Below are 23202 nucleotides of genomic sequence, written 5' to 3' on the forward strand. Positions count from 1 at the left end.
CACAGTTAGCAATGTTGAAAACAGTAGTGTGCCATTGTGATAATGGGCAATAATAGGACTGCATACTCCTGTAACCTAAAATAAAACCTCCTGTTGATGATGGTTCACTATGCAATCAAATGAGTAGTCAGTGAGGATTTGTCATATTCACGACTGTTGCGATGCCACTTTTAATTATGCCTTTTTCACGTGTAACTTCTGTTAGTAGCCATTAGCTGTTTTTTTTTTTTTTAATATGTATATATATCTTCTTCAGTTTGATTTTTCTTTACTAAACTGTAAGTTGGAAGAGTCTTCTTTACAGTAACAGTTCTGGTGCTAGGTTCTGAGTCTTGTCTACCTATTTTTTTTTTTTCTGGTTGGCAGCAGTTTGCTGTTTTAAGAAAAGGATTTATTCCATAAAAATATATTTTTTACTGTAATATCATTAGTAGTCTGTTAATATTAGACTTGCAAGATATTAAAGATGTAAAATACTAGAGTTACCTTTGTTCCCTGGCTAGGACATTTGCTTCATAAATCAACTGCTGAGATACTGAGTAAGGGCTTTTTAGTGTTTGTAATCATCTAAAATTCAAATATAAACATCATGAAGATTGAAGACTTCCTTGATGTTCTTTGGACCTACTTTAGTGATAGAAGATTTTTTAAATGTTTGATCTTTTAAATGTGTTTTCTAAAAGTAGAACATCTATTCATTTGCTTCAGTTTGGCTTTTGCTCAGTCTGATCTTGATTTCAGTCAAGTACTGTTACCCATTAGTAGATCTGTTAGATTTAAGTGCCTCCTTGAATCTTGGCATATGCTTACATGGTACTCTGAAAAGGGATGGATTGGACTAAATGCACCAAAACTCTGGGATCTGACCACTGATAATATTATCTCCAAAATATATTCATTACAGAAAGGAGGACTGTTTACTCTTCCGTCAGCTGGACAGGTCAGAGCAGTTTAAATTCTACAGAAAAGACAATAGAATTTTTGTTATGAGTAGCTACTGATAGGTTCAGATCACTAGTCAATCTTTGTTATTAATGTTAGAATCAAACAGTACAGCATAGTTGTAGCATTTGCAGCATAGTTAACTTCCACAGCAAATCCAAACAATAGCGACATTTAAAAAATACATTATTTCAATAATACCATTACAAAATCATCTAGGCTCGGTATGAGTAGCAGAGGCCATAATGAATCCTTATCTATGGGAATATCAGATTTGTTTTAGTGGAGATAAACTGAAATACATTTGTTAAATGTACCATAAAAGCACTGTCACCTAAGGTTTTTATTTTCCCTTTGTAGCATCCTGGTTTGATGAATTGTACTGATTAGCTCTGGGGAAATGCATATTTAAATCAGTTGGGACTCACAAGTGAAAACTAGTGACATGCTCAAGAGTCATTAGAGATTGATTAATACAAGGAATTAGCAGACCTATCAGCTAGAAACAGGTATAATTTATTGATTTAAATTTATTTACCTCACACACAAGATCATGGTAACTGGGTTAGAAAGAACTTATCATTACCAAAAATAGGTACTGTCTGTTGCTCATCCCACACTTGCTGCACATGCAGATGAGAGCAGAGCCAGCACACAGCTTGCTTCCTTGTGTCCTGATGAGCCCACCTAGGAGTGGGCAGCTTGCTCAGGGGGACATTGCTGAGCAGCCCTACCAGCCCTGCCTGCCCTTATCTGCTAAAGATACGGCCAGTGTGAAAAGAAAAACAGATGGTGAAACATCTAACTTGTAGGTAATATATATCTTTGCTCCACACGGGGGCTGACCTGGGAGAGATGCCTGGGCTTCTTGTACGAGGAAGTAGAGAGCTCTTTGATGTAAGGCTGGGAAGCAATAGGAAACTCAGACTGCAGGACACTGTTGGAAATGCCTCATCTTTCTGGGCAATGCCTTGATCTTACTGACCAAGGGCGAGAAGAGACAATGCCCATTTAGGATCTAGAAACCAAAGTGTTGTCCGTGACAGCAGGTGTATTCAAAGGGTACTTGTCCTGTGAGGCTCTGCAGGGGTGTACGGTGGGCCCTACTGCTTTTCATCTTTCCAGCAAATCTTTGGAGGCTGGCTGCTATGGGCCCCAGCTGGAGCACCTCTGGGATGCATACACAGAAGCCTGCAGGTGTTTAAGGCCAGCAGGGAGATGCTCAGGGAGTTTTTGTGCCCGTACCAGCATGTGAGACCTCTTATCTTGTAGCTTAGACTTGTGCAGAAGTATTGTTTCAGGCATCTAAATCCTTTCTTTGGAGCTTGCTCTTGGTTCTCTTTGGCTAATCAGAATAATAACAAAAGAATCACAGAAACTATGGTCTTGTGTAGATCACTTCTCAAGCTACAGTCTTTGTAGAGCGGAGGGAAAATGTACACTGACAAAAACCAACTTCGTTCAATTCTGCAAAGCATTGGCAGCAGGAAAACTAAAAGATATTATAATAAAATCCATATGTATTTTTTAATTTAGTTCCATTCATGCAGTCTGTACTATAAATGGCAGGCTATTAAAAGACAGTCTCCGTGTTGTCATGCATTTTTACTCTCTAATTTGGCTTTTCAATTTGAACTACAGATCCAGCAGCCTTTGGGTTTTTAAACTCCTTGGCTGATGGAGTAGATGGCTTCAGCATTGTCCTAGGAGACAAAAGGCATGCTACAGGCTGTGCCAAATTAAATCAGTTTCTTTAATTTAAGGGGCACACACTTGCTGCTGTATGAAAACTGGTATGAAATTGGACATGGTTGGCTAACAGTAATGATATAATTTCTCATTTTTGCTTTATTATGTCTGCTAAGTACAAATTTACCTTCAGAGTTCAGTCAAGAGGAAAAATGTCGACAATATTAGCATCTGAGGGAATGTGTATTTATTCATTAAGCTATTCTTTTTGTTCATTAGTTGTTTTTTGAAGAGATTTAGGTTAAAGAAAATTGTAGATCCTTCTCTATGGCTGCAGAGGTTATATTTTATAATTTTCCTTTGAATATTTGTAATCTTTTAATAGCTGTTTTATTTCCAGATAATGTGACAATAATTGCTACATTAAAAAAAGAACAGTTTGATCAAGCTTGAATGCTGCTTTGATGCTATTTCTATTGAATTCAGAGAGACTTCCTCAATAAGAAGAGAGCTGGAGTTGGAATTTGCTTTATGATAATTTCCTTTTTTCCTGCCAAATCCTCTTTCTATCATCCAAAACAGAGAAGAATTCCTCTTTCAATCACAGTTCTGTAAATCTGGTGTAAATGTGTTGACTCAATGAGCTTATTTTTGTATAGATCTGTATAAATGAGAGAAGGATTTGTCCCTGTTGGATTGATACTTCTTGTTAGTGAGGCAGTGTGCTATATAATTGGCTTCATCAGTAAGACTTTCTGAGTTTAATTTCTTTTTAAGTCTATGTATGGAAACAGACAGAATATATAATACTGGCTAACAGATATGAAAGCTGACGTATTAGACAAAAGAAAAACCAAGACGTTTTCCTTATCAGGGGCTTTTGTTCTTTCATCCTGAAATTAAAATATAGTAGCAAAGTGACCTATGTTGCTATCCATTGCTTGTTTTTTGTTGCTTAACTGTCCTAGGCGTTGTGACTGCTGACAGAATCATACCTGATTGAAGGTGTTGTCTATTATTTATGGCACCCACAAGTGATATATAGAAGGTTGAGAAACATAGCATTTGAATCTTAGATGACTTATAGTTAATTAAATCACACACACACACGAAAATCACATAGGTACATTTCTGAAGGTGGGATTTTAGAAAAAAAGGTATAGTTCAGCTAAAAAATGTTCTTTACTGTAGTGAAAAGTAAATAGGAAAGGAGAGGGTCTTTTCTAGACAGGGTTCAATATAATAGCTTGGAAAGAACCTTTATATTGCTTAACTTTGAGTGGGTGCTCAAAACTGTCATAATTTGGGAGCTCACAGGAGAGCTGACTTACTGCATTTTAGAGCCAAGAACTTACATGGCATAGATTTTTCATGTGACCCTTGGCATATTTATTTTTGCAAGTAGTTTCTCCAAATAAGAAGGAACCATGTTTAGATTGTGCTCAGAAATAAGTTTGTTCTGGTAAGTTCTGATATGCAAAATAACTAAGAGTGACACTGATTTGTCTGCTTCACTCCTCTTTTATGTTTTGACAGATTTGTTCTAGTAAGTTCTGATATGCAAAATAACTGAGTGACACTGATTTGTCTGCTTCACTCCTCTTTCATGTTTTGACATATTTTTCTTTATATTTTAGCTGTTTGTTTTTCACTGATGTGCATGTGTTCCGAGAATTTGTGCAACATAAATTAAACTTATGTCCTTCCTGATGTTATTTGTGAGGGAAGAGCCATTACTGCTTGTCATTTAGATACTATAACACTTTCAGGAAGTTTAAATTGTTCATTTTTACAAAAGGAATACAAAATTTAATTCTGATTTGAACATATCATTTCAAATCACTTTAGTTCTCATTAGAGTTTTGATAATCTAATATTAGATTCATTACCATCTAAAATTATTGCAATCTGCTGCCTTTTGTTTTGATTCAAAGTCCATAATTGTGCCATATGATGTCAGTAATTGCTGAGGCTGCTTTGGGAAGATATGCAAAGATATGTCAAGAAAAGATGAATGAGCCAAGTTTAGATTTGTTATGTAGTTGTGCAAGTGCGTCAGAAACTACATTTTATTAGTATATCTGTTTACACTTGATATTGCGTGGGTTCCAGAAAAGGAGGAATTATGCTGGAAGATTAGGAAAACAAATTAAGTATAGTCTTGAATCGTCTGCGATAGAAAGGAAAGGAGTCGTAGACACATGAAGGTGAAGTGTATATTGTATTTAATTCTTCTTTACTCCACTTTCTTTTAAAGACAACATATGCTCTTCCCTGTATAGAACTCACTCCTCTGAAAAACAGAATAAAACAAATACTCATATCTGCTGAAAGTAGAAAACATATATATATTACTGACTCCAAAGCAGCTAGTGTAATTTAAAACACAGAAAAAGGTTGACTCTTCCTAACTATAAACTCATTTTATTAATTCTGTCTTCTCTTCTTCAGTGAGTAAAGGAGTCTTTCTACTCTGAGAGGAAGATGAAGTGAATTTTGTTTCCAGTCTTTGATTTCATGTTCTTTATCACCAACATTTCACACTTGAAATAAGATTCTGTAAAGAATATAAATGTGAAATAGAAATCCAGAATAATTTACTAGAATAATGTAATATTACATTTGTTTGTGATCTTTTAGTTTTGAGGCAGCCCAAATCCTCTGCCGGGACCACAGCATTGTGGGTAGTGTTGTGTATTTGTTATTTTTCCGGAGTTTAAAAAAAATAGTGGATAGCATGACCAAGCTACGCAGGTGTGATGGTGAGTGCTGAACAAGACATATTTGAAAGGCCCTAATTTTCATTCCATAAAATTTTATTTCTCTTGATAAATTCCATTGTTGGTCATCAGAAACAGTTTCTTTTGAGAATTGTGGATATTTGCCGATATTTTCTTTTTTGCATTCCAGTACTTACAGCCACCTTCCTTTTAGAGGCATGTGTCCTCTTCTAGGAAAATGAAATTTGTCTCTAGAATTATTGAAAACAGAACCTCTGGCTGGAGAAGCAATAGATCTTGTGCCTTTTAGTTTCAGATCCACTAAATAAAGAACTTTCTATGCTCTGCAACTGAAAGTAGAAAGAAGTAGGGGAATCCTGTAAAGTATCGGAATTCTGAAGAACGTTTATACATAGGTCACTCTGAATGCAATGCCTCCTATTTGTTTCTATGGAAACTACAAGTGGACAATAACACTATCTTTTAGAGAAAATTCTCAGCTGCAAAACACTATTTTTCAACACAGTAACTCCATTATCTGTGCATTTTTGTCGGCAACAAATAAGAGCCTGAATGTTGTGCTCGTAACAAACTGCACCAGCAGAAGTGACCACTGCCACTGTTGCCACTGCTGAAGTGCGCTACCCACCGCCTCACTGTGCTTACACCCCCTGTTTGGTCTCCACAGATGTTCTGCAAGCATCAGTTAATGTCAGTGAGTGTCATTTTCTCCGCATGGAGGAATTCAGTGACACACCTTTGCTTCACAGATACTTCCATGTCAGATGCCATTTTGTCAAAATGCCCCTCTGCTGCCATCTGTCACATGGCAACAAAATGTAATAGAATATTGATGGGAAAGTACAACTTCTACTGCCATATACCAGCATCTGTCTCAGACAAGTTTAGTAGGAAAGATAAAAGGAAAGGAAGGGGAAAAAATCTTGTTTAAACCAAATGTCGAGAGATTACTGTAAATAATACTAGGATTACTAGTCTTTTTTCACCTTGGTTTAAGTACTGCTATGTATTGTGACTTTTATAAGGAAAAGAAAAAACAATTAAGGCCGGCTGGAGACAAGTATGAAGACTGCATAGTGTTAAAAAAGCAAGCTCTCTTTCCAGATTAAAGATGATTTTGTGAAATGATGCAGACAGCAGATTGTTGTTGGTCACTGGTGTATGAGAAATGATATTTGGAAATTGGGCTTGAACCCTGTGCAGAAGTCAGTAATCAAAGCGATGAAACTAGATATTCTGAATGCTTTAGGAAACCCTTAAGTTCTGTGAGACAGGGTAAAGCTTGTCCACTGCTGAATAAAGGCTAACAACAGTAATGCTGTTGAGGAGTTCACCATCTTGTTGGTGAAAAAAAGGGGAAGCAATTAGTTGGCTAAACCAGAACCAGATTACAGAACACTAAAAAATGAACTGCAGTGAAGTAAAGTTGAGAACATCTCACAGCAAAGCTTCACATCGGGGCAAGTCCTGGGTTTTACTATTCCAGAGCTCCCACTGTGACTTTGTGGTTGGCATCCCATAACTGGGGGTTTGACTTTCTAGCTAGGTCATTTTGATGTCCTGATGTCTTCCTTCTCTTCTCAAGCAGTTGCTTTTAAGAATTCTTCAAGACAATTCTGAGAAGAAAACAAGCAAGCAAGCAAGCAAACAAGCGAGCAAACATAAAAACAACAAATTCTGAAAAACAAGCACCTCCCCCCACCCATCAGCAGCCCTAACAACCCTAGTATGGGTGTCTCATATTGGTCACTAGCTGATAGTGGGCACAGGAATAGAAGCACCATGGACTAATCTAATACAGCAACTTCTGTACAGTAATTGTTATCACAGTACCATAAGTACGTTATCAATCTCTTTTTAAAAATAAATTGTATTCCAAGACTGATATATAAAGAAGGACAGGAAAATCTTTACCTCTGTGTTAGGAATTCAGCCTGGCTTCTCAAAGTTTGTAAAGCTAATCCACCTTGCCAGAGACAGGATGCTCTGAAATTGCCCATTTAACCAGAATGCAGCAATACAGCAGCATCAGCATAAGAAAGTGTGGCATGTAATATTTTTGCTTTGACCAAGTAAAATGTATTCTGATACTACCTATGTAGGTGAACAATGATCAAGGTGAAGAGGAGAAGGGCATGTGCCTTTGGTGCTGCATCATATAGCCAAAGCAGCTGAGTCGTTTGCTGTTAGCAGAATGGCATGGAAGTTTGTAAAGAATAGCTAGTGGAAAGGAATGTGCAGAATCATCTGAGATGAATATTTGTAAGCGTGCTGTGCTGCATCACGAAATAAAGATTTCTGTTCTTCTTGGCCAAAATATCACAAAGATTTAATTTCAACATTTACAATTCAGTCCCAATTTCAATCTAATAATATCAAACCATCTGTAAATACAAAAAGTCTGTTATTTAGTAGGAGACATGCTTTCAAATAATACAACTTTTTTTTTTTTTTTTAACTAATAACTCCTGAACAGGAAACCATTTCTATTAATTACAGTTCAGAACATAGTGCCCTGTGTGGACAGTGTGACCTTTTAATGACCTATCTTCATCAGAATTAGTCAAAACTCCAGATTCCATAACAAGAGAATTCTGCCATTTCATATTTTTTTCCCTCAGAAGCTAATATCACAACTTGTTTTTTCAAAATGTTGGGGTAAACAGGAATTGATGAATATAGCGTGGTGAATGTAGCATGATGGAACTGAAGAACTTTGAGTCTGTGTAGATACATATTTTATCTTTTAGTTTAATTAATGTATACTCAATAAATATTTTGCTTTCCCTGAATCATCATTTCCTGACATAAAAACATGTAACCAGGATATTTTTGGTGGGCTACTGTCACTGTGAGTGTGAAGGATATACCTACCAATCTTATCTCAGGGATGGACTGTACTTGAGGATGACAGAAGAGCTAGTTAAAGACAGCATTGTTGGAGCTCTGTGGCTATAACAATTCTAAATATGAAACTAACACCAAATGTAGAAAAACGTGAACTCAAAAATAGATTTCTCTGGTGTATTGCCAAATTAAAATTGTCACTCCAGAAGGATTAGTTCACAGGTTGTTTTACTAATGAACTTAAATGCTAAGGTTATTTCTGGAAGATTTAGTCTATCACAAACTAAAACATTTGGAACAATCTTGTATCTCCAAAACTTTTCCTTTCTTCTGTGTTCTGGTTTTAATGCAAAATTATGAATTTTACTTTGTGTAACAAGAATGTCATGATATAACAGGCTAAATGTTTAGGCACCATGAGTCAGATATGTTGTAATTTATTCTTGAGCAATGCTAAGAGAATTCTGACTTTGATGATTTATACATGTGAAACTGAGATTGGTGATTGTTCCGAAGAATTTAGCATTCTGGTATTCTGAAGGTAGCAATACATCTCCAAGAATATGGAAGCTCTTCTCTGGCAAGCTTTCACAGAAAAAACCTTAATATAATTCCTCTGTTGACTTCACTTGGTAGCTACTTTTATGAAATACAAGCATCAGGATGTTGTGTACCTTCACAATAAGCAGAGGTGGTGTATTTTATGTATGGTCATCCATATTTAAATACTATATAATCTTGTAGCAAAGAGAAGAACCCGCAGTAAAGTTCCCTCAACTCAGTTTGGCTGTTTATCAATTTCTTTCAGTAGATCTGGATTTTTACTCTGGGAACTTAGCTATATCTGAAGTACTTTGGTGGCTTGTGGACATGTAACATATTTCAGCTGTTTTGTTTTGTGTGAAATATAAAGGTGTTTTAGATTGACTGAGAGGCCTTCAACTAAAGCAGAAAGGAGAGAGAGATTTAATTCTCCCATCTTTTCAGAAACCACTGATCCATCAAAATGAGTTTTGGTAAACAATGCCTTATTTTCTTATCTGTTGAGCAAAGGGTGTTATTTCCTTTCATGAACGTGTGGGAAGAAATTGTGGAGAATGGCTACTGTCTCCCACAGTATTCTCCTGGAGAAACTGGCAGCCTGTGGCTTGGACAGGTACACGCTTTGCTGGGTAAGGAGCTGGCTGGAGGGCCGGGCCCAGATTGTGGTGGTGAATGGAGTTAAATCCAGCTGGCGACCGGTCACGAGTGGTGTTCCCCAGGGGTCGGTGCTGGGGCCTGTCCTCTTCAATGTCTTTATTGATGACCTGGATGAAGGCATTGAGAGCAACCTCAGTAAGTTTGCAGACGACACCAAGCTGGCAGGAAGTGTAGATCTGCCTGGGGGTAGCAAGGCCCTACAGAGAGATCTGGACAGGCTGGATCTCTGGGCTGAAGCCAACGGGATGAGGTTCAACAAGACCAAGTGCTGGGTCCTGCACTTTGGCCACAACAACCCCAGGCAACGCTACAGACTTGGGGCAGAGTGGCTGGAAAGTTGTATGGAGGAAACGGACCTAGGGGATTAGTCGACGCTCGGCTGAGCATGAGCCAGCAGTGTGCCCAGGTGGCCAAGAAGGCCAATAGCATCCTGGCTTGTATCAGAAATAGTGTTGCCAGTAGGAGTAGGGAAGTCATTCTCCCTCTGTACTCAGCCCTAGTGAGGCCCCACCTCGAGTACTGTGTCCAGTTTTGGGCCCCTCACTGCAAAAAAGACATTGAGGCCCCGGAGCATGTTCAGAGGAGGGCGACGAAGCTGGTGAGGGGTCTGGAGCACAGGCCTTATGAGGAGCGGCTGAGGGAGCTGGGATTGTTCAGTCTGGAGAAGAGGAGGCTCAGGGGAGACCTCATCACTCTCTATAACTACCTGAAGGGAGGTTGTAGTGAGCTGGGGGTCAGCCTCTTCTCTCTTGTAACTAGTGACAGGACGAGGGGGAATGGCTTCAAGTTGTGCCAGGGGAGATTTAGGCTGGACATTAGGAAATACTACTTTTCTGAAAGAGTGGTCAGACGCTGGAACAGGCTGCCCAGGGAGGTGGTTGAGTCACCATCCCTGGAGATGTTCAAGAAACGTTTAGATATAGCGTTGGGAGACATGGTTTAGTGGGGTTATTGGTGGTAGGTGGATGGTTGGACTAGGTGATCTTGTAGGTCTTTTCCAACCTAGCTAATTCTATGATTCTATGATTCTATGATTCTATGATTCTAATAAGACTTATGGTGGATCATCACCACAGAAAACTGCAGATTTCCAGGTAAAAAACTAACATGAACTAATTTCCATTAAGAGCATTTTCTTTTAGACTCTTCTCAGGGAGTCTTCTTCATCAGAAATTCAGGGGCAGGAGCTACTGAAGGAGAAGCTGCAAGTACGCCTTTCTCCTTTGACCATGGCTCAGCCTGGGTTCTTTGTAATTCCCGCAGGATTAATTCCAGCCAATAGAGAGAGAGGCTCAGCAGTCATGAATGAGAAGCGAAGAGCTTCTGACTCTTCTGTAGGAAACAGAAACACAAAGGGTGAGATTCTAAAAGGCAACTAGATCCTGTTCTTTAAACTGACACTTGACATCAAGATTTTATGCTTAAAGGTTTTAATACTCCAAGAATCATAGGAGTCAAAATGTTGATGTTGCACTTCATGTGTTCCATCGTTTAGGGAATTCACAGCTCCAAATTAGCTTCAGGTCAGGATTTGCATAAATTAGATGAAGGTGGTCCTGTCAGTGTGTCTGTAGACAGCTTCAGATTAGCTCTACTCAGTCTTTCAGCCTGTGAAGGGTAAACTGGCTCTAATCCAAAAGCCAGGTAGCTGTGTTAGCATCATGCTGTGCTTGGGCAAATATTTTCTCTGTCTCAGCAGGGCTCTTCAGCTGAGGCAGAGCATTGTGCTATGGGCAGCCACAGCCTCTGGGGATGGGCGGGCTGTGGTCTGCCCACCCACTGCAAGTAATGACTAAATGTGCAAACCTCCCCTGAGATATCTGGGGACAGAAACCTACAGGCTGATGGGGGAGCTCCCTAAGGCTACAGTTCTCAACATTTATAGAATGATCACTTTCCCCCTTCGCTGTAACAGCTGGGCCTCTCATTTGCATAGAATCATAGAATCGGAGAACTATAGAATCATTAAGGTTGGAAAGACCAGTAAGATCATCTAGTCCAGTCATCAGCTCATGCCTGTGACTGCTCTAGACCATGTCCCTCAGTGCCACATCTACCTTTTTCTTGAAAACCTCCAGGGATGGTGACTGCACCGCCTCCCTAGGCAGCCTGTGCCAGTGCCTCACCACTCTGACAATAATTTTTTCCTGATATCCAACCTGAATCTTCCCTAGTGCAATTTAAGGCCGTTACCTCTCATCCTATCACTGTTATATGGGAGAGGAGGCTGACCCTCACCACAGCACAACTTCCTTTCAGATGATTGTAGAGAGTGATAAGGTCTCCCCTGAGCTTCCTCATCTCCAGACTGAACAATCCCAATTCCATCAGCCACTCCCCATAAGACTCATGCACCAGATCCTTCACAGCTTCATTGCCCTTCTCTGGGCACACTCCAGGGCCTCAGTGCCTTTCTTGTAGTGAAGAGCCCGGAACTGAACACAGTACTTGAGGTGCAGCCTCACGTATGAGGTCATGTATGAGCTGAGAACAGAGGGACAGTCACCTCCCTGCTCCTGCTGGCTGCACTATTGCTCATACAAGCCAGGATGCCATTGGCCTTCTTTGCCACCTGGGCACACTGCTGGCTCATGTACAGCCAGCTGTCAGCTAACACCCCCAAATTGTTTGTGCAGCTTTCCAATACACTCTGCCCCAAGCCTGTAGCAAAGCTTTGGGTTTTTGTAACTAAAATGCAGGACCCTGCACTTGGTCCTGTTAAAGCTCATACAGTTGGCCTTAGCCCATTGGTCCATCCTATCGAGATCCCTCTGCAGGGCCTTCCTACCCTCATTCACACACTTGCCTCGTCCCTTGGCATTTGAAGGACCAACTCCCCTCATCCCCCCCCCACCCCAAGGCTTTGTTGGCCCCTCTGCAGCAATGCTAAGCAGCTAAAACCTTGGGGACATCATTCTATTTCTCTCTCCTTATCAGCCTGGATCACAGAAACTTGTTTTAGCTGCTTTCTTCATCTTGTACTAGAATAATAAGGCAACTGAGATTGTGTCTTGATTTTAAAATACTTCTTTCTGCCTAATTTCCTTTGTTTTAATTTCAAAGAAAAGATCAATTAATTGCAGTGAACAGAGCGGAAGCTAAGCAAATATTTTAACACGCGCAGGGATGTGTATATTCACTACATCATGGCTATTCCCTCTAACAGTCTATGTTCTGTTTATTATTAAGCTAAAGACATTTTAATGCTTTTGTTTGGTATTAATTTCTTTATGGATTGTAAAATAAATACATTGTGGAATTCATTAAAATGACACCCTCAACCTGGGACTGTGCATGGATTCTTTTCAAACTCAGATCTTTTAGATGGCCTGGGAGAGACTCCACATGATGATTTTCTTTTACTGGTACATGTCAAATATAGCAACTAATAGAAAGTTGGAGGTGAACAGTGTACTAACAGCGTGAAGCATTGTGTTGAACATACGGAAAGAAATTTAACCTTTTTAAGAAAAACTCAGAAAATTTAATTCTAAAGTCTTGATACAGTTCCTTCTAAAATCATCTGAGGGTGTTTACACAGACTCCAGTCAGAGGTGGAATGATTATTTTTAATTATATCTAATTTTGAATAAGTAAACTGGGAAAAGCAGATATTTCTTGTCCTGGTGTTCTGAAAATTTGTATTTCACCAAGAGGTCAGAATTGATTCATCTTAATATCAGGTTATAATGATAGGGTTTTTTTAATCAAAGCTACAAATGTATTTGATAGGAGGGGTAATAAAGAAAAAAAAAAGTCAAATACCAGCAGAGAACTCTACATCTAATCAATTTTCTTGGTGTGATGCTGGCAGGAATTTGGAGCAGAGTTATGTATTTAAGATGAAATAGAACAGGGAAGGACTTGGAACGCATAAATCCTAAAGGAGAAAAATGTCTGCAAGCTTGTTAGTGAATGGGCTCGAAGGTCTTCTAATCACAAGAGTTTTAAGATACCTAGGCTGGTGATGAAATGTCACGTCTCCTAATGGTTGCTATATATATCTGTTCTGCGCAGATCAAAAGAGAAAGCTGTTTCTTCTGCTCACTGCCTGCTGTTCTCATGAATAAACCTATATTCTCATTTAACCATTTCACTGCATTTTGATGTAAAAAAAAATCACAATGAAAAATACAAACCTGGAAAGGGAAGGTACTTGACAAAGGATACCGTAGAATGAGCAAGAGTACTTTCTGATAACTGGGACAGGTCAAATTCAAATGAGAAGCTTTTGCTACAAGCTGAATATCACTAATGGAGTGATTAAGTGCAGAATGTGTTTATGGGCTCGCACTAGTCTTGTGGTGAAAACTGTTGGAACCAATCCAAAAGGTAACAATTCTCTGTTGAACAGGAGCCTTTCCACTGCCTTCAGAGTTTACTGGCACATTTCCCTGAAATCTTGCTTTGCTGATGTTGATAGGTATCAATAAAAATCTTGCTTTAGCCAATTAACAACTATTGGTTGTCAATTATAAAGGCCTTTACAGCATAATGTAGTTAGAGTTTTGATCACACAAATACATGAAACTTTTTTTGGTTTTAACCAGGGTGATAGTTTTGTCTTATGTCATTATCTTAAGTGTAAAGTCTTATGTCATTATCTTAAGTGTAAAGTCAAGAATTTTGTATTTTAAGCATGGAGAAACAGGAATGATATGATTTGGTGTGTTTGCACAACATTTATCAAGAAGAGGCACAATTCAGCGCAGAGTGTCCCAAGTAGTTTTAACTCTTGATAATTTTTTTGCCTGGCATGACTGCACACTGCTGTATGGAAGCTGAACAGGCCAAAAAACGGAAGGCCTAGATCTATGGAAAAGGATGAAATTTAAGCTACAAGAAGGATCAATCACATCCTTTGCTGTTTTTCAATCAGCTACAACTGTTGTTGCACAGCTCGAATGTTCTTTTTTTGGTTGTTAAATACTTCAAAAGGAATTGAAAGGTCTTTGATGCTGGATTAGAGTGATGCAAACAAAAGATAAAAATAAAATGACATGTTTGTTTCAAAATACCTTTGAAAGGCAGTCAAATTGTTCAAATTAATTTATAATTGACATATATAATAAAAAGATTTATCTCCAAGTGCTTCGATTTTTGTAAAATTGTGTCTAGTGGGATGTACTGACTATTACTTTGCTCTGGGTGCTGGTCATTGCACTATTCCGTGTGATAATTTCCCCCCCAAAAAGAAGAGAGACAAAGTTTCAAAGAGTTAGTTGAACAGACAAGCATACTTAACCTGGCTGTGGCAAGGGGTTGGCACTTGATGATCCTTGAGATCCCTTCCAACCCAAGCCATTCTATGATTCTATGATTCTATAATACATTATCATCTCTCTTTTGCGTTACAGAAAAAATGAATATATTTTCACGTGTTTTAGATTTCCTACAGTGGAGTTCCCTACAATATTCTTGCTGCTGTTGTGTGTTCATGAAGTATCTAACACATATAAAATGTTAAATTTGCTCACTTTGCTTAGGAGACTGTTGTGCATTACATAACACCCTAGAGACTTCTATAAATAATCAAAAATTTGTAACAGTCACTTTGCTGCTGTGTGGAATCATGTTCTTTTGACAATGCGTTGAGCTGGAAATCCAGCTTGTAAACAAATGCTCAGGGTTCTTCCTCAACAAGAACCTGAGAAACTCCTGAGTTGTGCTGAGCAGACTTTGCCACATTTACTCAACTGTAAAAATATATGATTTTTCATTTCTGCAGGGATGAAATAGGTTTCTCTTTGCTTTTTCAGCAGAAGATGTCTGTAACGGAAGCTAGTGTTTTGTTAGGATTTTTTTTTTTAATTTAGCTGCTTTCTTTGTATCTACAGATAAGACATTCAAAAAATGTCCAACTAATTTAGATTTTAGCTTAGCAGCTAATTCGCCTTTCTAAAAGTTGTCCTTTACTCTCATCCTCTCATCCTCAGTGTGCACTAATGCTTTCTCTTTTCTGGGCTTGTTTTCTTGGTACCTTGAATGTATGAAACTCTCCAGACTTCTTCATCGTAAGCTGATTTTCTTCCAGTCCCCCCAGTCCTTTCATTAATTACATGCCATTTAAAAAAGAAGGTCTGTTTATTGTTGTTGAATTTGCTCTCTGTATGAAGTCTAGCATGTGAGATGAACTTTTTACGAAAGTGTGGCACAGCGCTCTATGTTTCCTAACCCATTCCCAATGAAAAACCCTATAAAGAGAAGACTTTTATCCCAGTTCAGGAAGGTTTATGTACTGATCAAAGTCAGAGGAGAGGTCCCTTAAAATCTGCAGAGACTGCAAAACATGAGCCAGAAAATTATTTTTAATCCCCCAAGATATTTCTTAGAAATACTGTCTCATGTTCTCATTGATATTTTCCAGAAGACTCATACTTAATTTTAGTGTGGTGTTAACCCAGAGCTTGCAGAGCCTGAGTGACATGTTGAAGTAGCTGTTGGTGTACAGCACAGTAGGAAATTGTCTCATCTTGTAAATAGCAGCTTTAGAGTCTGCCAGTGATCCCTGGTTGGATCTTTTGGGAGAGAGAGGCTGGAAGAATCCTGGAGAGTCAGAGACTCTTCTGTGTGCTTCCCTCTCTTTCCAGTGGGTTTGCAGTGAAAGTAAAATGACAGTTTTTTTCATTTCCTAGAGCTACTTAGGTGGTACTGTCATTTCGCAGTAATGTAATCCTGTAAAGCATGAGATGCAGTTGTTCATTTCAAAATGTTTGGTGTTCCATTTTACCACTGTAGATCAGGAAAATGTCCTCTGAAAGCAGTGGAATTGTTCTAATTTATTCTGTGAGAAGATAATTAAAGAGACAGGAAAGCAATGAAATGTAGCAGTAATGAAATATAACAGATGACAGAAGTGTTTCAATCTTTCCCTGCTTACGAGAAAGACAGATGATGTAATCCTAATTCCCTATAAGCTTATGGTCTGGGTGTAAAGCTGTCCAGCTCAGGGGAGCTGCCCAGAAGTGCAGTTTGGCTATGGCTAGCTCCAAGAAAACCTAATGTCTCATCTTAGCATGTCCAGAGAAGGGTAACGAAGATGGTGAGGGGTCTGGAGCACAGGCCTTATGAGGAGCAGCTGAGGGAGCTGGGATTGTTCAGTCTGGAGAAGGGGAGGCTCAAAGGTGACCTTATTGCTCTCTGTAACTACCTGAAGGGAGGTTGTAGTGAGCTGGGGGTCGGCCTCTTCTCTCTTATAACTAGTGACAGGACGAGAGGGAATGGCCTCAGGTTGCACCAAGGGAGGTTCAGGCTGGACGTCAGGAAATACTACTTTTCTGAAAGAGTGGTCAGGCGCTGGAATGGGCTTCCCAGGGAGGTGGTGGAGTCACCGACCCTGGAGGTGTTCAAGGAATGTTTAGACGTTGTGTTGAGGGACATGGTTTAGTAAGAACTATTGGTGATAGGTGGATGATTGGACTGGATGATGTTGTAGATCTTTTCCAACCTTGGTGATTCTATGATTCTATGATTCTATGACTCTATAATCTTGTTCAGTTATAGCTGAAGATACAGAGAGGGATCTGAGAAGCAGCACACTCCAAAGGAAGGAGATGAATATCATGCTGAATCATAGCTGTGGTTCAAAGCCCACTGGAATAGAGCTGAATCATCTCTGAAACTTCTTTGAAAGGAAAAGAATTTTGCAAAGACTGAGAAAGATGCAGTCTTTACTCTTCTCTGTTGTCGTGGCTTATAGAATCATAGAATGGTTTGGGTTGGAAGGGACATTTAAGATCATAGAGTTCTAACCCCCCTGCTATAGACAGGGACACCTCCCACTAGACCAGATTGCTCACAGCCCCATCCAGCCTGGCCTTGGATGCCTCCAGGGAGGGGACATCCACAACCTCTCTGGGCAACCTGTTCCAGTGTCTCACCACCCTCAGAGTAAAGAATTTCTTCCTAATATCTAGTCTAAGTCTACCCTCTTCCAGTTTAAAAGCATTTCCCCTTGTTTTGTCGCTACCTGCCCTTATGAAAAGTCCCTCCCCACCTTTCCTGTAGGTGCCCTTCAGGTACTGGATGGCCGCTATAAGGTCTCCTCAGAGCCTTCTCTTCTCCAGACTGAAGAGCTCCAGCTATCTCAGCCTGTCCTCGTAGAGGAGGTGCACTAGCCCTCTGAGATGCTTTTTTTCCCCGGGTGAGCTGGGGTAGCTTTTCTTTCTGCTATTCTGATTTGTCCTCCCAAAGAGACTAAAAACCAGTTTCAAAAAAAAAAAAACAACCCCCAAAACCCAACAAAAAACACAAAAACAAAAAGCCCCAAAATCCCCCAGTACAAAAAAACCCCAAAGAACCAACAACAAAGTCCATCCAGACTGAGCAGAATCTTAAGTAATAGTAATAGTAATAAATAATATTAGTAATAAAACTTACTAATATGACATGAATGAATGATAGAAAATATCAACAATTCCTGTTAGGCTGAGCAAATGATAAAAACATTTAGAGGGTAAACTTGACATTGAACCAGGACACTGTCCAGGTTTTACCTGAGATAGAGATAATTTTCTTTACAGTGGCTGTTATTATGCTATATTTTGGTATTGGGAGAAAAATAATGCTGATAACATACTGATTTTTGAGTTGTTGCTGAGCAGTGCTTACATAGAGTCAAGGAGATTTCAGCTTCTCATACTCTTCTGCCAGTGAAGAGCTGGGAGTACACAAGAGTGTGGGCAGGGACAGAACCAGGACTGCTGACCCCCACTGAGCAGTGAGATATCTCATACTGTAAGGCATCATGCTGAACAGTAACACTGGGTTGACTGGGAGGGCTGCTACTGCTTGGAAATGGGCTGAGAATCAGTCAGGAAGTAGTGAGCAATTGCACTGTGCATCACTTGCTTCATATATTCTTTTTTTTTTTTTTTTAATTATTATTATTTTCCCTTCCTTTTCTGTCCTGTTTAACTGTCTTTATCTCAACCCACAAATTTTGCATTTTTCTGTTTCTCCGTCCCCTTCCACTGGAGAGGAGTGAGCACATGGCTGTGTGGTGCTAAGCTGCCAGTTGGGTTAAACCACAACAGACACTTTTATGAAACTGAGAAGTTTTATAGGGAGATTATTATTGTAGAAGCTTCTCAACATACTGTAGAAAACATCAGCCTTGTTGGCATAGTATATTCACACAAACAGAGATTGCATTAAAGAGTTTAACACCTGAAATTGACAAAAGGGAAGCAGGAGCACGGAGAGGTGCATTCTTTTTCTTCTTGTTCAGCAGCACTCTGTCAGGAGAAGCGAGTCCTTAGGCCCAGTGACTTGCCTTGCTCATCATAGAATCATTTGAACTGGAAGGGACCTATAAAAGTCATCTACTCCAACTTCCCTGCAATGAACACGGGCACCTACAGCTACATCAAGTTACTGTCCAGTCTGGCCTTGAATGTCTGCAGGGATGGGGCACCCACCAAATCTCTGGGCAACCTGTGGCAGTTCTGGGCAGCCCAGGCACAACAGGCTCATCTGGGTGCCATGGTCACACTCATCAGAGCTAACAGCCTGTTTTCACCTGGAGGTGGAAAAGGGAAGTGATGAGGTACATTTATTTTGTACACCAGTGATGTTCTAGGTATGGAAAATAGAAAAACTCTGTCAAATGCAATAAAAGGTAACAAGAGGTAACAAACCAGGGACTCATCCATATCAACTATTGTACTCAGAAGGTGGGGCATAGAGCCATTTAACAGCCAAATGCAAAATATATGCAACAGGATGACATACCACCTGATCTTTTCTGATAATACTTTTCTATTGTTTTCTCTTCCATTCTGCAAGTACCAATTGTATGGATCTTTATCAGGAAGAAATCTGTAAACTCTAACTGAATGTCACTCATCAAGTACTCTGCATATGTGATAGAGCAAATGGAAAATACATTTTTTCCATGGCATTAATTATTTTATGGGAGTTATTTTTCATGTCTGTTCTTACTGGACTCCTCTATAGTATGAGAAAATTTGAATTAGTAGCTGTTTCTTTAAAAAGAAGAGAAGCTACTTCACCATTTAGTCTGCTTTCAGATAGTTGTAGTTTCCCTTTGATTCCCTTTAATTTTATGATTTTAAAATTTGTTTCTAATTAACAGATAAAAAAACTACTCATGAATTTGCTTTTAAGACCAGGTACATTCAAGGAGCAAAACTTGAGAGCATTATTTACAACCTTTCTGAGAAATACATATTATTGTGGTTGCCTTCTTATTTGATTGGGCTGAAATGGAGCCTGATGTGTGACTTGGGAATATTTTTGTGTGAATAGAGACTATTTTTTGACTTATCTTGGTGAGTAGACTGTGTGAGTCTCATTACTTGAACAGGTGTGTGTAAGATGCAACTGTATAAAAGTCTGCAGTTTATGCTTATCATTTTAACTGAAGAGTAAATAGGGAGGAATTAGAAGGGAAATCCACTTATCATCTGTTCTTTGCTTTTCTAAAATCTGGTTTTATTTTGCAGGTGATGGAAGTTAAAGGACAAATGATTCATGTGCCAGAATCAAATTCAATTTTGTTTCTGGGGTCCCCCTGTGTGGACAAGCTGGATGAACTGATGGGCCGAGGCCTCCATCTTTCAGACATACCTATCCATGATGCTACTCGTGATGTCATATTGGTTGGGGAGCAAGCAAAGGCCCAGGATGGCTTGAAAAAAAGAATGGATAAACTGAAGGCAACGCTAGAACGCACACACCAAGCTCTGGAAGAGGAGAAAAAGAAAACAGTCGATCTCCTTATTTCTATTTTCCCTGAAGAAGTGGCTCAGCAGTTGTGGCAGGGGCAGCAGGTTCAGGCCAGGAAGTTTGATGATGTCACCATGCTCTTCTCGGATATTGTTGGCTTCACAGCCATCTGTGCGCAGTGCACGCCCATGCAAGTCATCAGCATGCTGAATGAACTCTACACACGGTTTGACCATCAGTGTGGGTTCCTGGACATCTACAAGGTAATAGCTGAAGTCCTAAGTTAGTAAAATCTAATGGAAACTAAGATGGAAAAAGTTACCAGTAGTTTCCCTACAAAACTGTGAAAGACAATTATTTGTTTCACAGGAAAAAAATATCTGAAATATGTTCGTTGAAATCAAATACTTTAATGTTGAGCTGTCATCATGGTTCCCCCATGGCAATGTATGTCTAACATTCCTTTTTTCCTATAGGGTTATACACCTGCTGTGTCGTAGTCTGGTTTCCTTTAAGTGACACTTCAGTCATAGTGTACTAAGGATGATGATCACTTCATCCGCAGTGATGATCTTAGCCCAAGATGCAGCTCCTGAAAGGCACTACAATATTCTCTGTTTCAGCAGAACCTGAATGTTTGTTGGGTTTAGATTTAACCTTCCGTTGACGATCAAGATGAGAACAGCAGCTGTCCATTCATAGTAAATGGAAAGAGTGCGAGATGCCAGAGGAGTGTCCTGGTCCTTTACTGCTCTGCAAAAAGGAGTTGTTGCACTGTTGGTCGTTGTTAGAGACTGCAGCACCTTCATTCTCTTGAGGGGATTTGGTTTCCAGGTACTGGAGAGAAAAAAAGAAGGGAGACAGAATTTAATAAGTATAATTAAAATGCTACCTGTGTAATTATCCTGCAAAATCTACAGAAAATATGTTTTGTATTTAGCATACATTTTAATTTTGTGATAGGAAAAGCAGAACAAATTTCTTTTTATAACTATGAATACATCAAAGAAAAAAATCATAGTTTTAAAATTATATGTTGACTTTATTTTCCATCTGAGGCTTTCAAACTGAATCACCAGTTTTCTACTTGCATGAAATAGTATTTGTTCATAGGCTTTATTGAGGAGGTCCTCACAGGAGAGGTATTCCTTTAGTTTTTATCCTCCAGTACACTCTAACAGGCATCCAAATATATTAATTAATTCTCTACTTAAATAATAATAGCTATTCTTGCTGGAAAGCTTTATTAACTACTACAGGTAGAACTGTACATTACATAGATATAAGTTGATAGGACACTATCAAGATAAAACATCATGCTTTAAATTAGTTTTTTGCTATGGCCTTGTATTACTAATCCTTGGAAGCCAAATGTTGTACAGTAAGAAGACTAGAATGAAGGGTACCAACACTCATTTGAATTTTTTTTTGGTGTTGTAGCTAGAAAAGATTGGAAGTTTGATCTTGGTTTGTGTGAGCCTGCTGTTACTGTGCTGGTTCTCAAGCCAGCTCTGACAATGAGACTTGAGGAACTTCTGACCCACTGTTAAAGGCTGTATCTCGTGACCCCATTTCATATGCTATATCTGGTACACGGGTGTAGTTAGTGCTTTCCCAGATGCTTAATTTTAGTTATCTGTTCCGAGGCATTCAGGACATTCTTTTGTTAAAAACTATGGTTGCATAGCAATAGGAAATAAAATATCTAATAATCTCTGACCTGTTTAGAGGGCAGGTTGGCTGAGTCCTCTGAGAACACTATGAAGGCATATTTTTACATTAGTTGTGAAGATTAGGCCATTTAGACCATGTATTGCTGCCTTTCACCTGTCTTTCTGCCGCTTTAGATGAAAGAAGTTACTGCATAGCAATATTGTTCTGATCAGTTGTATAAGACGATGGCAAGATAAGATTTATGCATCAAGAATGTGTATAAGTACTCAAAAAAATTAAGATCCCCATGTAATGATCAGAGGAATAAACAAAGCTTATTTTTCTATGGAAGGATGTCTTACACCTCAAACATTCTTTCTCACTGTTACTGCCCTAAGGAAGAAGAACTGCTAGGTCTTCCACAGATATCTTCATCCCAGGTTTGCCTCCACCTCCCTCTGCCCCCATACACCCTGAGCATCCCTACAGCCTACCCCTGTCTTCAGGTTCTGTCCACAATCTTGACCCCTGCAATGAGTAAGGCAGTGTGTGCTGTGCTTGTTTTGGAGCTGTGTGCATGTGCTGTACTTGCTGATCGTGGAGCCCAGAGTGCCAATGAGATCGTCTTGCTGCTGGGCTCATGTGACAGCCAGTTCTGCAGCTGGGGACACTGTTCTGAATCTCCCACTTCCATCCAGTCATGGATCTTCTCTCAACCTGCAGGAATTGGGCCTTTGAAATGTCTTTTTTTTTTTTTTTCCTATTTATTTTTCTTCTTTTCTTTTCACTACGAGTCTAAAAAAGTTACTGTGAGATAAAGTGAACATGACTCAATTAAGCATTAAAGAAGGATAGAAAACTCAGGCACTGAAGCCTCTTTCATTTCCTTAGAGAACCAGGCTTAAAATATAATCACAACTCCTTTTAAAAAAGCATTTGCATTTTAAAATAAAAGTAAGTTGTGTGTTCATATCTGTTTCATTTTTTTTCCAGATGGTATTCTTAAAGCTAATTTTATTAATAGGGATGATCATGACCACAACAACTACAATTTCAGAAGTCATAGTCAGGCAGTGAGTTTTAGATATATCATCACAGATGTTTGTACTGACAGCCTACTTTTAAGACATAGTCCTTAACGAGGCTTCAGAAATTTATCATGTACATCAAAACACAACTGTTTTCAAATTTGCTTATGCTTAAGCAATGTGGCAAAAATAATTTGCAAAGATTAATTGTAGAGAACTTCTGAATACCAAATTCATCATTCTGTAAACAGAAAATTAAGCAAAATTCATTAAATAAACTCCATGCTGTAAATTATTCACCCAGCTTTACTATTACAGCATTATGAATTCAGAACCTCAGTGCTTCTAATTTTGGAGTCAGACAATGAATGTAATACTTTTAAGTTGTCTCATCTATTCATTCAGGAATATTT

At 39.1% G+C, this 23202-nt stretch overlaps 1 protein-coding gene across 1 annotated transcript in view; it reads left to right on the forward strand.

The window, feature by feature from the left end:
* The window catches only part of GUCY1A2 (guanylate cyclase 1 soluble subunit alpha 2), a 130650-nt gene that overhangs the window by 46206 nt on the left and 61242 nt on the right, over positions 1 to 23202 (forward strand). Inside the window, exon 5 of the mRNA XM_021407673.1 lies at positions 19886 to 20371. Coding sequence (XP_021263348.1) covers positions 19886 to 20371 — 486 coding nt within the window. The remainder of the gene's footprint in view (positions 1 to 19885; positions 20372 to 23202) is intronic.

This window comes from Numida meleagris, chromosome 1 (genome assembly GCF_002078875.1).
Source record: "Numida meleagris isolate 19003 breed g44 Domestic line chromosome 1, NumMel1.0, whole genome shotgun sequence".
NCBI classification, from domain to species: domain Eukaryota; kingdom Metazoa; phylum Chordata; class Aves; order Galliformes; family Numididae; genus Numida; species Numida meleagris.